A 16,954-nucleotide genomic window follows, 5' to 3' on the forward strand; every position below is an offset into this window, starting at 1 on the left:
TATTTATCTGGTTCCTTTGTGACAGCAGTCATCAACAGGGAATCCATATGATCACTTTTTCATGCATAAAATATCTGAAGACTGGGTATATCCAGACAAGAGAAAATAATACTTTTAAAATGTTTGATTTGTGTCTAGGATATTGTTATAGGGACTTTCATTTCATCTTCAGAAACTTTTTTCCAGGATATCTTATTATCCTGATTTAGACATGCAAAAACTGAGGTCAGATATAAGAAGTAATATAGTAAGTGATACACCAAAGTGTCAAAGGGACAAAGTGACAGACTTAGGATTAAATGTTGACTTGTGTGACATTTTGCATGACTTCCAATACCTATAATCTTACATATTCTAACATTTATTAATAAGAATGATAAGAAGGAATGATCTAAAGAATATTAAAAATAGATGACAGATATTAATGCCAGGGACTCTGTCAAACACTGTAGAAACTTATTCTTACATAACTGGTAGATCAACTCTGTGAAAGAAGCAGGGTTTTTTTTTTTAAATAAAGAATTTACTACAAAAAATTAGATTGCTTAACTTGTTAATTAAAAAACAATTTATAACTTTCAATTCATGTTCGTTTTATATTCTAAAACAGTAGCTTTGGTTTTGTCCTAAACTTTATTATATAACATTTAAATATTATTAAGATTGTATGTATAGTATCCATTTAATGAAGAAGCTAGGGATATCTGATTTTTATAAACAATTGTATTTTAAGATGACTCCAAAATAAAGTGCTAGTATTAATCTGTAAGTGTAATGAATTTCTGGATAGCCCCAGTAAATCAATATTTTTAGAGAGAATCATAAATAATACTTACATTGCACAAAAGTGTCTAGAAATTTTCAATAAATGGGTAACTAAAAGTGAAAAATGTGAAATTCTTTAACAATAAAATGATGAACAAAATGTTATTTTGAAATAACAATGAATACTAAGAAAGTATTTTTGAAGCAAGTGAATACTCTTTTTCTTACATATTATACATATTTCTGAAATTTTCTGATGTTGTTAAAATTTCATACACTATTTTAAATGTAGATAAGATGCATTATAGTGGGTTAGATGAAATAGTCATGAGTTTAAATGTATTTAAGGACCCCATTTTTTGTTGTGGTTTCTGAAGGATGCCATATTATGCAAGGATATTTTATGGTATACTAATATACATAGTTCAGTTGTTCTACAAATCTATAGATACAGAAAACATACACATGTGAGCACATTTGAAGTGCCTCGTGATGTCCCCTTTGCTGAGCCTCTGCAAATTCCTGATCCGCAAAATCATAAACAAAAGAAAATGGCTGTTTTGTTCCACTTTGTTTTGGGGCCATTTAGCATGCAGTAAGAATATCAGAAGCTAAGTTGTGAAAATGCATATACAGTGCTTATTAAGATGTTATTAACATAAGGCTATTTTGGGCAATAAACACTTCTCATGGATTCCTAACATTTATTCCATGGGAAGGGAGCTTGTGAACATACCAGTTCTGGACTTTCCAACTCCTTAATTAATCTTCCCCATGAGAACCAGGCAGATGTTTGATGGGTAACTATGAGGGTATCATACTGATCATACTGAATATGTTCTTCTTAGCTGCTCTCTTCTATTATTTTCAGAAAGGACCTTCCTGTAGAGACCAGAGGTTCTCCCTTGCTTTCAGCCATGATGGTAACCTTGGCAATGATATCTGCTCTCCAACAGTGGGGGGGCTACAAGGTCTAATGCTACTCAGGACTGTGCTGGGTAAGACTATTTAATTCTCTGGTTCGGTATAAGAACATTCACTTACCCGCTGGTTTAAGTCTCATGACATTTTATCTCTATTTATTTATTTATTTTTTGTCTTATCTAGTGATGGAGAATTTAGGTAAGGAAAGGGGATATTATTAATTGAGACCCCATCGTTTGTAAATCTACACTGATGAACATAAGTGCATTGCTGTATTTTTGGATTAAGTTTTTAGTATGAGCACATTACACTGATGCTGTTTCACTATGACCTACAGAATGAGCAGTTGCATCAAAACATTGATAGTGTATACATGATGGGAAGTTTTGATTTGTTTTGTTCCATATTTCCCAAGCCTCTATCAGGTGTCAAGTAATCTGTTAAGAGCACTTTTCTGTTGACAGGATTAGCTGTTAAATTTCATCTGACTTAAAGTATTATTTTTCAGAGTATGGCCTGAAGTCAATCCATATGATACCACCCTTATGAGTTTATTAAATATGTACTTCTCGGTCCTGTATCAAACATACTAAATCAACATCAGGGAGTGGGATTCTAGAAGGTGCATTTTAATAGGCTCTCCAAGTGATTCTTGCAGAAAATACAATCTCATGCTTTCCATGACAAGACAGATATGATCTGAATATACTCTGTGATAGTGTTTAATCAAACCTCAGGTACCAGACTTTATGGAGTCTATTAACAAATAGATTTTATTCAGAATAACAAAAAAGACAAACTTTGCTTTAAAAATTATGTAATATGACAAATATAACAAAGATAAAATAAAGTTTATTGAATATTTACAAAATGTAAAGGGTTAGGACTACTTCCCAGATTTATTCTTCCTTTAAGGGAAGTAAATGTTATTATCCACATTTTAAAGATGAAGAAACTCATATCAATAAGAGTTCAGATAATACTGCCAAACGGCAAAGCTGAGATTCAAACCAGGTATGTCTTACTTTAAAGCTCAGGTCAACTATTCAGTTTTTGAATTTTGGTTGTTGAAGAAACTAGTAATGAGAAATGAGGCTTACTATGCAGAAAATAAGATATGAATCAAAATGATTTAGGAGAAATGTCATGATAGAAAGTGAATGACCTTCATTTCTTTACCCACTGGATAGAAGTTACATTTGGAAAAACAAAAGCATATATGGCTTTCTATAATTGTTTTGTAGAAAATAAATCAAATAAAAAATAAAAAGAGTATTTTAATAGAGACGATTCTTTTCAAACAAACTAGTTGATTATTCCTCATAACTACTAGAGAAGAAATTTCTGAATATAGTTTTGGGTGGCCTGGGGTTTACAGTATAGAAAAAAATGTCACAGCCTTCTGGTTACTTGAATTTTTCATGATAAAATAACTGGACATAATGCATCTCTCATTTTTGGTATACACATAAGGAAACATCCATTAAATGAAGGGTAAACACTATCTTAAGATGAGAACTTTCAGGTGCTGGCTCACTCACTTTGGCAGAACATATACTAAAATTGGAATGATAAAAAGAAGATAAGTAAAACCCCTGCATAGGGATGACATGCAAATTCCTGTCCCAAACTTTGAAATAACTTCACATCAAATTGATCAACAGCTAATAGTGAAAGAAAAAAAAAAGACAAGCACTTTTAGGAATTTTACAGTGGTCAAGAATATAATGAAAGCATGAGTTGGAAATACGAAGATAATTAATAAGAGCTTGTGGACATGAAAATCATTACTCTTGAGAGATCTAAAGAAATGTACTAAATTGACAGGAAAACAATTACCTACAGTCTTTAATAGCTTTGTTTTTATAATTTAAAATAATTTTATGGAAATGTAACTCCTTTCAGATTTGACAATTGTGCCTTAATAATACCTAGGATTTTCTGTTAAGAAAATGTTAAAGCAAAGTCTGTATGGTTTCTCTGGGTTTCCAAAAGATAGTTTATAAATTTGATTTTCAATTTGTATATATAAAATAAGTATATCAAAATATTATAACTATTATAAATAAAGATATACTCTCTTAAAAATACCATCATGAGGAGGACATGAGGCAACGAAGTATGATATATAGATATATATATGAATACATATCATGTATATCTTATATATATGTATAGGATACATACATATATACATATATATGTGAATACAATTCTTACAAAGAATAAATAGTAAATAGCTAGGGAGATGGCTGTTTTGTCAATTTATGGAGTTAGCAAGTTGTTCAAAACTACATGATGAGTTGGAGGAATAGAAACTGTCTTTCAGATAAAGTGGTTTCAAATTTTTCTGCTATCCTTATTAGTACATCAAAGGTACATAATTATATTGTAGAAATCACTGTCTTTTCCAGAACTTGATTTAAATTAATGAAAAGCTTAAAGGAGTTTCTCTTTAATATTAAGAAAAGATATTGGTAATCTTAATTTTACCCTCTTTTACACATGTGAAATGTCAATTCATTTTATCACTAATTCACTATCTTTTCCTTTCTGTTTCACTTTGTCCATATGTTGGAGTTTTGTGTGAATAATTATTAAAATGAGCAATAATGAAAATCTATTATTAATTAGTTAGCAATGTAAATGTATTCTGGTGACAGGTCGCCCATTTACATGGGACTGACAATTACCAAAGTACTGTATTTTGTTCTGTTTGTGTTTATTTCTCTTTATTAGATTCTAAATTATATGAAAGCAAAACCTAACTGTTGAAACACAACCCAGATACTCGCCAGTGTGACCGGGGTCGAGTCAAACCCTGTGAGAAAACTCCAGGAGATGGAGGGCAAGAGTCTTTCTGGGCCCAGAACAAACATGGGAGGATCCCTGGAGTGTCTTCATGTCCTCCTTGAGACAGATCTGGTAAGTGTGGAGAATCCCTAACTCGCTCCTGTCCTTTAAAGCTAAGAGATAATCGCTGTTGTTCATTTGTCTCACTTGATTGCCTGCACGTAAATCACATCTCCCATGTAGCCCACACCCTGCACATAAATCTATATCCTTCCTGTTTGTCATCGGATCTTGTAGAAGGTATAAAAGAAGTGATTGTAAGAAATAAAGACGTCTACTGATCATCAGTCATCAGCCCCCTCATCCTTTCAGCTCCCATCACCAGAATCCCCACCTCGTGAAGGTGACACCTAACTTTGCACTGCACAAGACAATTCTAAAGAGTAAAGAGTTAATGATGACAGAGAATTTGGTCAACTGGGATGACTCTCATTTTTACAGCATGGGGTGGGGAGCTAAAATTGCAATAACTTATAAATTCCAGGTTTGCCAAAATTCCTGTAAGAAAACTCAAGAATAACAACAACCTAAAATTTTGTGACATAATGAAAAACATCTTTAAATATTACACTTTCACTTTTTTCTCCACTAATTTTCGGGCTGAGTGTGGTAGCATTACCTCTTGAAAAATTCAACCGTTTCTTGCATTCCTACAAGTTACTTGGTAAACTGAAGTCCAATGTGAGACTTAGTAATGTGCAAAACTCTGAAAATACAATGGTATTGAAAATGACTATATATTGAGATCCTTTTACCTTATCTCCTTCAGAAAATGTGATGCCATCTACTGCTCTTTTCCAAGTGATTTCTGGTATAGGCTCCCCTTCTGCTTCACATATAAGTGTGACTTGACCATTCTCATACGTAGTCTCATTTTTAAGCTGTATTATGTGAGGCTGTACTGTAAAGAATATATACATTACTCAATCTGTATGGGAGGAAAATATCACTATTCAGACTTAAAAGCCGCAGTGGGCCTTAAGTTTGCATTAGTACAGTATAGAATTACTAACATTGTAACAGTTACAGCAGCACACTTTGCATTAAAGGAGTGCCAAGAGACTGGCAAAGTACAGGGAGAAATCCTTTAGAAAATAATTCTCATTGATTATCATAAAAAAAAAAATTTGAAGTGGCTTAAAAGCCAATATACAAATTATAATTCCTTTTGAAACTTTGTGATTTCAAAAGACCTTTATTTTTCTCTCTCTTAAATCTACAAAATTAAAATCTCCTCTTTTAAAGCCACATGGTGGCTTTATGTTTATGAGTGTGTATGTGTTCATGCGTAACATCTGCTTATTTAGTGATTATCTCTTAAGCTTTAAAAATAATTCCGCCCGAGAAAGAAAATGATGATTAAGGTATCTTGAATATGTAGTAAGTAAAATTATGCATAATATTTAAAATATTTATGAAGTAAGTATATATATGTTAGATTCTTACATTATTCCAATTGACTTATTTTTTACTTCAGTTTATTTTAACAATATTTTAAGCATTGTAACTAATCATTTCATTATAATTATGACTTCAGTAATGAGAGAAAACATTATGTCTACTAATTTAGATTACCATTACATTAAAAATATGTCCATCCACAAATTTGCATGATACCACGGATCTTTACAATTATAAAATCTGTATTATCTGCATTTCTTAAATTTTTACATGGTAGAACTTAAAAGGATGAAAGCCAGCACATGGTATTTCAGAAAAGTAACACTTTATTTAATCTTTAAATGCAACTGATCATGGGATATAAATAAATTGCTTTTCATCTTGGAAACCTAGTTTTCAAATATTGGAAGTATGGAATGTATAATTTTTAACAATTCAGTGTTTATTCCATTGACTTAAATGGATTTAGTTGGATTTCTACAATATATATTTGATTTTGTTTCAAGCACAATGCAAATTTGTTTAGTGTTACTATAAAAAAGTGATTACTACAGTGATGTAGCATATCCTGAAGTATTTGCCATTTGAAAAGATAAAAATATTAGAATCTTTCTTTTATCTCTTTGTTCTCATGCACTGCCAGCTTAATAAAAAAAATTATTAGTATTTCATAATAGCTCTCTGATGTAAATTGAGAATATCTACTCTTTGGGATTATCTCAGAAACTATCGTTAGTAATTAATAAATTTTTACACTGAGTCATATTTATTTAGTGTAGGTTCTAAAGAGAACAATCTTGTTAAGTGCTGAATACTGCTAAAATAAGTTCAAAACTTTTTATGATTTCTAACAATTTTAAGTTTATTTACTCTTTCCTCTACATGAACTATGGTCCTTCTTACTCTCATAGAATTTTCCTTCTTTTCTTCCCATTTCCTCTTTTTGTTGTGAAAGAATTTTGATAACAGTGTTTTGAAAAATAGAGAAAACATATTAAATGCTATTAATGCATATAATTTTGTGTTATGCTTTTTAAAGACAATGACATATTCCAAATACACAAGTAAAACTGGTTTTCTTCTTACATAATGGAAGCTAAATCAATTTAAAACAAACAAACAAACACCTTACTGCTTATCCACTTTCTGTAAGTTTCCCAAAGAAAACAATACAGCTTTTGGTAAATATGAAAGATATTCATATTACATATCCTTTTAATAGAATGAAGAAAAGTAATTTCTTATGGATACAGGTCAATATTTCCTAATTTTAGCTTACAGATGTGTTGTTCTGAAGTATATTAAAAGTAAAACTAATCTCAACATGTGTCACATAAAGATTTATGAAGACCAACCTATATATATATATGTAAATATAAAAGATCTGTAAGTTATAACAGATCCCAGTTATGTGTAATTTAAAGGAATTTTCTTCCATCTTCTGTTATCAGTCATCCAATATTTTATAAGAATATACATGTATCATTTCATGTAATTCTTCAAATAATTCAACCTGTAGCTGCAATGCTAAAATATGTTTCAGATGAGAAAACAGATTTAATTTTAGAAAACTAATGACATATAAATGACAGAGTAGGATTTGACTCAGACTTCCCTCTAGACATCATAATTTTAACCACTATGCTATAATACTTACCAAAGACCTGGAGAAATGCCTGCTTTTCATCTTCTCCTGCTTTATTTGTGGCCCTGCAGATATAAGGACCCCCATCACTATTAATTATGTTCCTGACAGTGAGTTCTGTATTGCTTCCCTTCAATATGTACTTTTCATTTTCTTCAATGAACTTGCCATTCCTAAAGAAGAAAACAGAGGTTGATCTTCATAAATCTGACTTCATAACTCAGGAGGAGATTGTATTCAATTTTTTGATCGGTAGTTGTCAATCATTATATAGATTTGGATAGACAAAGCTATATTCCAATCACAACTATACTTTTAGTAATCCAGTAAAACTCAGTTACTAGATATTAAAATTATAATTGAAAATTGCTTAAACTTAGAGACAAGAATGATAGTTGAGCTATGTTGAAATCTTAACACCGACCTTAGGCAAAATAAGCACATTCGTTCAATTTTTACTTTATTAGCAAAAAATAAAAAAAAAATTGTGCTGCCGATTTTAATTCCATATACACTTTTTGTGTCGGTGAGTCAACATATATTTATTTACTAGGTACCTAGGATACATTTAAGAAACTTTCTATGGAAACATCCTCTAAAGAAGTTTCAAAATAAACACAATTTAAATATTTTACCAATTTATATTGCAAATAAGCACTACCAATAAGAGGGTAAGATGAAACAATTATGTGCAAATGCAGTTAGAGAAATTATCCTGAATATGATGATTTGATTCATTATTCATTCTTAGATATATGTTTCCTCTTAAACATAAATAATTTTCAATATTTTCCAAGTTATTTCTGAGTTGAAATAGTCTTCACTCTCCTCCAGTTCCAGTTTTTGTTATCTATTAAAAAAAGTCTTTCAAACTTTTTCTATGACTTACAGTAAGAAATGTCTTAAACATACTTAAATCTTAAGTAATTTCTACAATTCTCCTTAATATATGTGAAACCTTCCTATACTGACTATTCCCTTCCATTCTAGTTTATTTACATTTCCTTTTCCTCCTTCTCTTTTTCTTTCTCCTTTAGTTTTCCTTCTATTTCTTATAATGGTATTTTGAAGGACTGAATTGATTCTAAGGCCCACTAATGTAAAACGTTTAGGATCTGTCCTTAGGGGATGGGATATCTATTTGTCCACACAAGTTTAAATTAAAAAAAAAAAAAAAGAAAGAAAAAATCTTTGAAAGAATTATAACAAATATTTCCTAGAGTGAGAGAGAATATTACTTCAATATCCTAAATGATCTTTCCAGTGAATTCTGGTTTCACTTCCAGAAAGCATTGGCACATATCTTAATATAATACTTATCCTTCTGGCTCATTAACATCCACTTTTCCCATTTCTATTGACATCTCTAAAGATATCATGAAATTGCATGAGAGTGGGGTGTAAAAGTAGTCTGTAAAATATTAATACTACATATATAGTATTGATCTGTATTTTTTAATATTCTTTTCTTATTTTTATTAATCTAAAATTTATAACAACCAAAAATAATGTTTCAACAACTTTGTCAAGAATATAATGTATAAGTAGAATTTTCACAGCAATTAGTGATACAATATATTTCTTACTCTAGTCAATAGAAAGTAATAATTTGTAGGATAATAATAATAATAATAATACTCTAGAAGTTTAAGCAACTTATGGCCTATAAGACACTTTCCTTATATATTCAACTTGACTTAAAACTCACAATTAGCTCATATGTCCATTGTCCTTCTTACCCTCATTCACATATTAGAGAACTAAAATGGTAAATATGATTTTCCCACCCCTGAAATCATAGATGAAGAAAATTAAATTTACATAGTAATATAAGCAGCAGATTAACTAAATTCTAATGTTCTTTCTGACAAAGAGAGTTATTTTCCTACCTCATTTGGAATATCATGCCAAATGTTTGAAGTATAGGAAATAAGTCAGATATGGCTACCTACCATAAAGAATTTGTAATAGCATTGGCATTAAGAGCAGTAACTAAAGATAAGGTAGAGCCCATTAATGAATTTATAATAACTTTTTTTTGTGTTAGGTAGGGACAAAGGGGATATACTATAGTAGGAGAGAAGGAAAAAGATGATGGGTAAAATACTCCAGAAATTTTCATGGGGAAACAAAATAATTATGATTTGGGCTCTGAAGTGAATGGGGAGATTTTGAAGAGATTTAGAGGAAATCTGTGTGTAAAGACTATCGTTCCTTCAAAAGCTCAATTTAAAGATATCAGCAAGAGATATAACCAAAGTAATAGTTCTATAATACCACTCTCCTAATAAACTTGTAATATAGAATAAACTTGCTATTATTCACACTCTACTTCTGAGGAATCCCATGTCTGAAAAAGATTCCCAAAGAATTCTGATGGAATTCTGTAAGCCTATACTTTAAAATGTAAACCACTTCTCTAAGTGCCCCTTTTCTAGGCATGAGAAAATAAGGATTAGAATCAGGGAATTAGTGGAGATAATAAAGAGGAGAGGATAGTTCACTTTTAAGCATAATGGAGTAACAGGGACCATATCTACCCTCCCACTGTAAAGAGCAATAGGCACAATAGGCACTGATTAATTAACAGTTTTTAAACACTAATCAACAAGTAGCTCATAATAGTGACCTCTTAAGACCACCATAGCTTACTATGCAAGGAGAGTTTCAAGTGTGTAGCTTATAGTGGGGAACCCAAGCACAGCCAGGCAGAGTTCTCAGTTGGAGGAGGTTAAAGTAGCTAGAATTTGTGAACCAGAGAATATAAGAAAAGACAGCTGCACAGAAAGAAGGTAAAGAGATATGCAGTGTATCCCCAACCAATCTTTAACTACTGATTCGTGACTGCATGCCAAAAAGGCTTTCCCAGCATAGACAAAGAGCCACTGGAAAAGATATAACACAGCCATCCCAGAACCAGGAATAATTTGCTTCTCAGTCATTCCGGGTAAAAAAACCTAAAATGCAGGACATTAAGTCACCTCCTTAGAAGAATATTGCTTCAATATTCAATATTCCTAGCTGACCCTAGGATGAAGCTTGCTCTGGATCCACTAAAAGAATCTAAAAGCAATCCTCAGATGATCAAACATATCCCAAGTTACCTCCTTCATCTAAAAATAGAGTAAGAGAGTACAAGAATATCCAGTACTCCAAAGCACTCAATCAAAAATTACCAGGCTAACATATAAGTAGGAAAATATGACACATAACAAGGAGAAAATTCAATAAATTAGACAGATCTAGAAATGATACAGATGATAAAAATAGGAGAAAAGATTGTTAAAATAACTATTAGAATATATTCTGTATGTTCAAGAAAGTAAAAATGAGCTATAAGCTTGTAAGAGGAAAGAGAAAGTCCTCTATCATAGAAAGTATAATAAATATGGAGTAAATGGAGGGGAAGTTCAAGATGGTTGTGTAGGAAGGTCCTGAACTCAACTCCTCCCATGGACATACCAAATCTTCAGCTATGCAAGGATAAATTCCCCTTGAAAAATACAGGAAAACTAGCTTAAGAGTTTCTCCACAACAAAGGATAAAGGATTGAGATAGGTAAGAGAAGCAGAAATATAATGTTGCCAAAATTCCTACTGTTAACATAGCAAATCACAATTTGGAGGAACATTACAAATTTGGAGTTTCTCCTTGAGGAGTAAGGGGCTTATACCCCATATCAGTTACCCCAACCCTTGGGGTATACACTGGAGAGATGAACACCCAAAATATCCGATTCTGCAAAGCAAAAGGGCTTATATGTTAGAGATCCAAAAGGCTGTGAGAAATGAAAAGGCTGCTTTTAAAGGTCTTACAGACTTAACTCCAGGAATCTCAAAAACAAAACAAAACAAAAAACGTAGTTTGGAAAGCACATTTCTATATGCAGTAGACATTCATTAGCATGTGCTGGAGACACAGGCATCTGGTAGGACATTTTCCAGGGGAGAAGATGCTGGTGGCACCATTTGTACATTCTCATTCAACCTTGCTAGTATTGTAGGGCTAGCCCCACATAGTCCTGTGGTAGCTATAATCCTATAGCTGATGCAGCTGCCTGATTTGCCCTTCCCACAAGCTCTGGTGGCCCTACTATTGCCAGTGAGCTCCCTCCTATCTTGGGGCCCCTCTGGGTCCTCTGAAGCCAGCAGGCTCACCCCTCCTACATGCTATAGCCTCTCTGAAGCCAGCAGGCTCACCCTGCCCACATGCTATATCTTCCTGGCCCCCACGATGCCAAGCTGTTCATTCCACCCTTGTGTTCTCACCAGTTAAGAATAAATCAGACTGTGTAGGTAAACACAAAGTTCAAAAGACATCCAAGAATTAGGGCAAGGTTGAATGAAAAGTTTCATCACCTACACAAGGCCACTCCTTCTAGAATGGGAAAGATAGCTATTCTACCTCATACACAGAAACAGAAATATAAAGAAAAACAAAATGAGAAAAATAGAATATATGACCCAAAAAAGGACAACATAAAATCCAGAAAAGAAAAGAAGAATCCTTGTTGAAATGGAGATAAGTAATTTACCTGACAAAAAGTTCAAAGTAGTGGTCATAAAGATGCTTACTGAATTGGAAAAAGAATGGATGAACACAGTAAAAATATCAAACAAACAGAAAATATAAGAAAGTATCAAACAGAAGTCATGCAGGTGAAGAATACAAAAACTGACCTGAAAAAAAAAAATACACTAAAGAATTTCAACCACAATTTGGATGACAGAGAAGGGATCAGCAACCTGGAAGACAGGACAGTGGGACTCACCCAAAAGGAATAACAACAACAATAATAACAAAAAGAATTTTACAAAGTGCAGACAGCTTATGGGACCTATGGAACAACATCAAGTGGAGTAACATTCACATTATACGGTCCCAGAAGGAGAAGAGAAAGAGAAAGGGCCAAAAAACTTATTTGAAGAAACAATAGCTGACCACTTAACCAACCTAGGGAAGGAAATAGACATCCTGTTCCAGGAAGCACAGATAGTTCCAAAAAAGATGAACCCAAAGAGCTACACAGCCTAACACATTATAATTCAAATGTCAAAGTTAAAGAAAAAGAGAAAATATTAAAGGCAGCAAGAGAATAACTTGATACATATAAAGAGACCCCATCAGACTATCAGCTGATTTTTCAGCATAAACTCTGTAAGCCACAAGAGAATGGCATGGTGTATTCAAAGCGCTAAAAGGAAAACTTCCAACCAATAATATTCTACCCAGCAAGACTATCCTTCAGAATAAATGACAAACAGAGTTTTCTAGATAAGCAAAAGCTAAAGGATTTCACACCACTACACCAGCCTTGCAAGAAATGTTAAAGGTACTTCCTCAAGCTAAAAAGAAAATGTACTAGCTAGTAATAAGAAAAAATATGCAAGTAAACACCTGACAGGAAAAGGCAAATATATTAAGGAGCGGATTAACCACTTAAAATTTTACAATGAAGTTTAAAAGACAAAGGTAGTAAAACAAACTAAAACTACAATAATTTGTTAAGGTATGCACAAAATAAAAAGATATATGACATCAGAAACAAAACATGTGGTGAGGGAGAAAAAAATCTAGAGTCTTTAATATGTATTCAAAACTTACAATGCTCACAAGTTAAAATAAACTGCTATACAGTCTGTTATATGTGTGCTTCACAAAGCAAAAACCTGTATAGTAGATGCACAAAAGATAATGGGAAAAGAATCTAAACATAACACTAAAAAAAGCTATGAAACCACAAGGGAAAAGAGCAAGAGAAGAAAGGGAGAAAGAGGAGCTACAAACCATCCAGAAAACTATTAACAAAATGGCACTATGTACATACTTATCAATAATTACTTTAAATGCATATGGACTAAATTCTCCAATCAAAAGACATATAATGGGTGAATGGATAAAACAAGACCTATTGATATGTTGCCTAAAAGAGACCCAATTCAGATTTTAGGGCACAGAGAGATTATAGTGCAAGGGTAGAAAAAGCAAATGAAAATGAAAACAAAGCTAACATAGCTGTACTTATATCAGACAAAATGATCACTTTAAAACAAAACAAATACAATACAAAGACAAGGAAGGGCATTATGTAATGATAAAAGGGTCATTCAAAAAAGAAGATACAACATTTATATATAATGATGCACCCAAAATAGGAGCACCTAAATATATATAGCAAGTATTAACAGACCTAAAGGCAGAAATTGACAACACAATAGTAGTAGAGGAATTTAATACTTCATTTACACCAATAGATCTATCATCCAGACAGAAAATCAATAAGAAAACATTGGCCTTACACAACACATTAGACCAGATGGACGTTATATATATATATATATACAGAGAGAGAGAGAGGGAGAGAGAGATAGATATCTATCTGTCTATCTATATCTATATATATATATATGGAGCAGTCCATCAAAAATCAGCAGAATACACATTCTTCTCAAGTGTGCATGGAATATTCTCCAGGATAAATGGCATTTTGCCCCCAAACAAGTCTCATTAAATTTAAGAAGACTGAAATCATAGCAAGCATCTTTTCTTATCACAATGATATGAAAATAGAAATCAACTACAAAAAGATAACTGGAAAAGTCCCATAGAAAAAAAAGGAAATCTTGCCATTTCTAACAACACAAATGGACCCTAAAAGTATTATGCTAAATGACATAAATAGACAGAAACAGATGAATACCATATGATTTTACTTGCATGTAAAACCTAAAGAACAAAAAGATTGAACAAACACAACAATCTCATGGATACTGACAATGGACTGGCGGGTGTCAAAGGGGAAGGCAGTTAGTGGATGGGTGAAATGGGTGAAGGGAAATCATCGTATGGTGACAGATGGTAATTAGACTTATAGTTGTGATCACATTGTAATGTATCAGAAAATCAATTTATTATGATGTATACCTGAAACTAATAATACCTTATACCAATTTTGCCTCAAAAATAAGGTCCTTTATCAAACTTATAGAGATAAAAAATAGGATGATGAAATATACTCTGGTAAATTTGAGAGCAGTTTAAACATTGCTAAAGAAAAAAATCAATAATTTGAAAATATAGCAATATATTTTAGTAAACTTAAAGACATAAAATTTGAAAACAGAAAAAAGGACTCAAAATTCTATCTGGTATTATTTTATTCCTAAACAAAGTCTTTAATAATTTTTATAATACTGACATTGATAAATGTTTAAACATATAACAGAACTTCAAAAGACATGGAATAAAACAGAGAGAACTGAGAACAGAAAGAGATAATAGTTGTAAAATCAGTAAGGATATAGAAGATGTGAATAATACTAATCACCTAGCTGACTTATTTGATATTTAGAGACTACTCCATATGACAGTGGAATATCTATCTATTTATCTTTCTCTATATAAATATATACACATATACACATATATGTATTTGTCAAATGCAAACAGAACATTTGAAAATATTATAAAGTGGGACCTAATAAATTTAAGTAAATTGATATCATACAAAGTATGTTTTCTAGCAATTAAGGAATTTAGTTTTAAATTAGTAGCAGAAGTACATATGAAATATACCCAAATATTTGGGGAAAAAATCAGCAACATTCTAAATAACCAATGCCAAAAATAATGTTACAAGTATTGACATGGAGGGACAATTGTATCCTGATATTTATATCAGCAAAATCAACAATAGCCAAATTTAGAAAGAAACCAGATGTCCATAGACTGATGAAAGAATAGAGTAATTGGATAAAGAAATAGTAGAATGGAGTATTACTCAGCCATCAAAATGAAATTTTGTATTTTGCAATGATGTGGATGGAATTAGAGTATACGATGCTAAGCGAGATAAGTCAGAGAAAGACAAATACCATATGACTTCACTCATAGAATTTAAAACACAAAGCAGATGAACATAGGGGAACAAAGGAGAGAGAAAGGCAATTCACAAAAGAGACTCTTAATTACAGGGAATAAACTGAAGGTTGCTAGAGGGGCAGTGAGGGGAAGTCGGTTAAATGGGTGATGGAGATTAAGGAGGTATCTTGCTGTCATGAACACTGGTTATTATAGGTGAGTGATGGATCTCTTAAATTCTATACCTAAAACTAATATTACACCATATGTTAACTAACTGGAATGTAAATAAAACTTGAAACAAACAAAATAGCATTACAAGAAAAAAAAATTAAATACTTGAATAAGGGGTGCCTGGTGGCTCAGTCAGTTAAATGCCTGCCTTTAGCTCCGGTCATGATCTCAGGGTCTTGGAACCAAACCCTGCATCAGGCTCTGCACTCAGCAGGGAGCCTGTTTCTCCCTCTTCCTCTGCTCCTCCCCCAACTTGCATTCATTCATGCTTTCTGTTTCTCTAATAAATAAATAAAATCTTTTAAAAATATATTTGAACTGGACAAAAATGGAACTGTGACATATTAAAATTAAAGCATTGTAAAAAGGAGAAATGAATGCTTATATTAGAAAAGTATAAATGATTGAAATCAATGACATATGTACCCACTTTGAGCCACTAAAAATAGAAGAGAATATTAAACAAAAAGTAAAAAAAGGAAGACAATAATAAAAATAAGAGCAGAAATCAATGAATTAGAAAATAGAAAAACAAAAAGAAAGTAAGTGAACCAAAAGCTGATCATTGAAAAGATTGTTCTTTTCATAAACATTTTTTTAGACTGATCGGGATGAAAAGAGAGAAGAACAAATAACCAGTGACCAATTTATCAGAATGAGAGAGGAAGGATCAATATAGATAATGCGAAAATTATAAATATAATAAGAAAATACTGTAAATGACTATATGCTAGTAAAAACAACTGAAATGAAATGGACAAATTGCTGGAAAGATAGATATCACCAGAGACCACTAAAGACAAAGATATTTCTGGGATAAACCTAGATCTATGAAAGAACTTGAATTTGTAGTTAAACCTTTACACAACACAAGTCTTAGCATAGGCTGTTTCACTGGAAAATTTTCCAAATATTTAAGAAAAAAATAATAAGCATTATAATTACACATTGTATATATACATATATAAATATGACATATATAAATGTCAAAGTAAAAACTAATTTTAATTTTGTTGATGTCATTAACATATATTCCCATTCTGCTATTATACATTACATATCTAGAGAATGGAACAATTATTTGTACCATTAAAGGGATGAAACAAATGCTATATGAAGATGTAAAGATTAAAAAATATAGATTTAAATGACTTACTATATTAGCCTATGAATTTGACTTATTCTAGCCTGTATGATAATTATGTTTCCACTTAAATATGAGAGTTTTGAACAAATGTTGAGCTTTAAGACAGAAATCTAAACAGAAGCAAG

The 16,954-nt window shown here is 31.8% G+C and overlaps 1 protein-coding gene across 2 annotated transcripts in view; it reads right to left on the bottom strand.

The window, feature by feature from the left end:
• NCAM2 (neural cell adhesion molecule 2) overlaps positions 1 to 16,954 on the bottom strand; it is a 513,251-nt gene that overhangs the window by 160,139 nt on the left and 336,158 nt on the right. For both annotated transcript variants that reach the window (XM_082742470.1, XM_082742469.1), the window contains exons 7-8: positions 7,601 to 7,761; positions 5,298 to 5,443 (exon numbers count right to left, since the gene is read on the bottom strand). In XM_082742470.1, coding sequence (XP_082598596.1) covers positions 5,298 to 5,443; positions 7,601 to 7,761 — 307 coding nt within the window. The remainder of the gene's footprint in view (positions 1 to 5,297; positions 5,444 to 7,600; positions 7,762 to 16,954) is intronic.

This window comes from Mustela nivalis (assembly GCF_964662115.1).
Source record: "Mustela nivalis genome assembly, chromosome: 1".
In the NCBI taxonomy this organism is placed as follows: Eukaryota; Metazoa; Chordata; class Mammalia; order Carnivora; family Mustelidae; genus Mustela; species Mustela nivalis.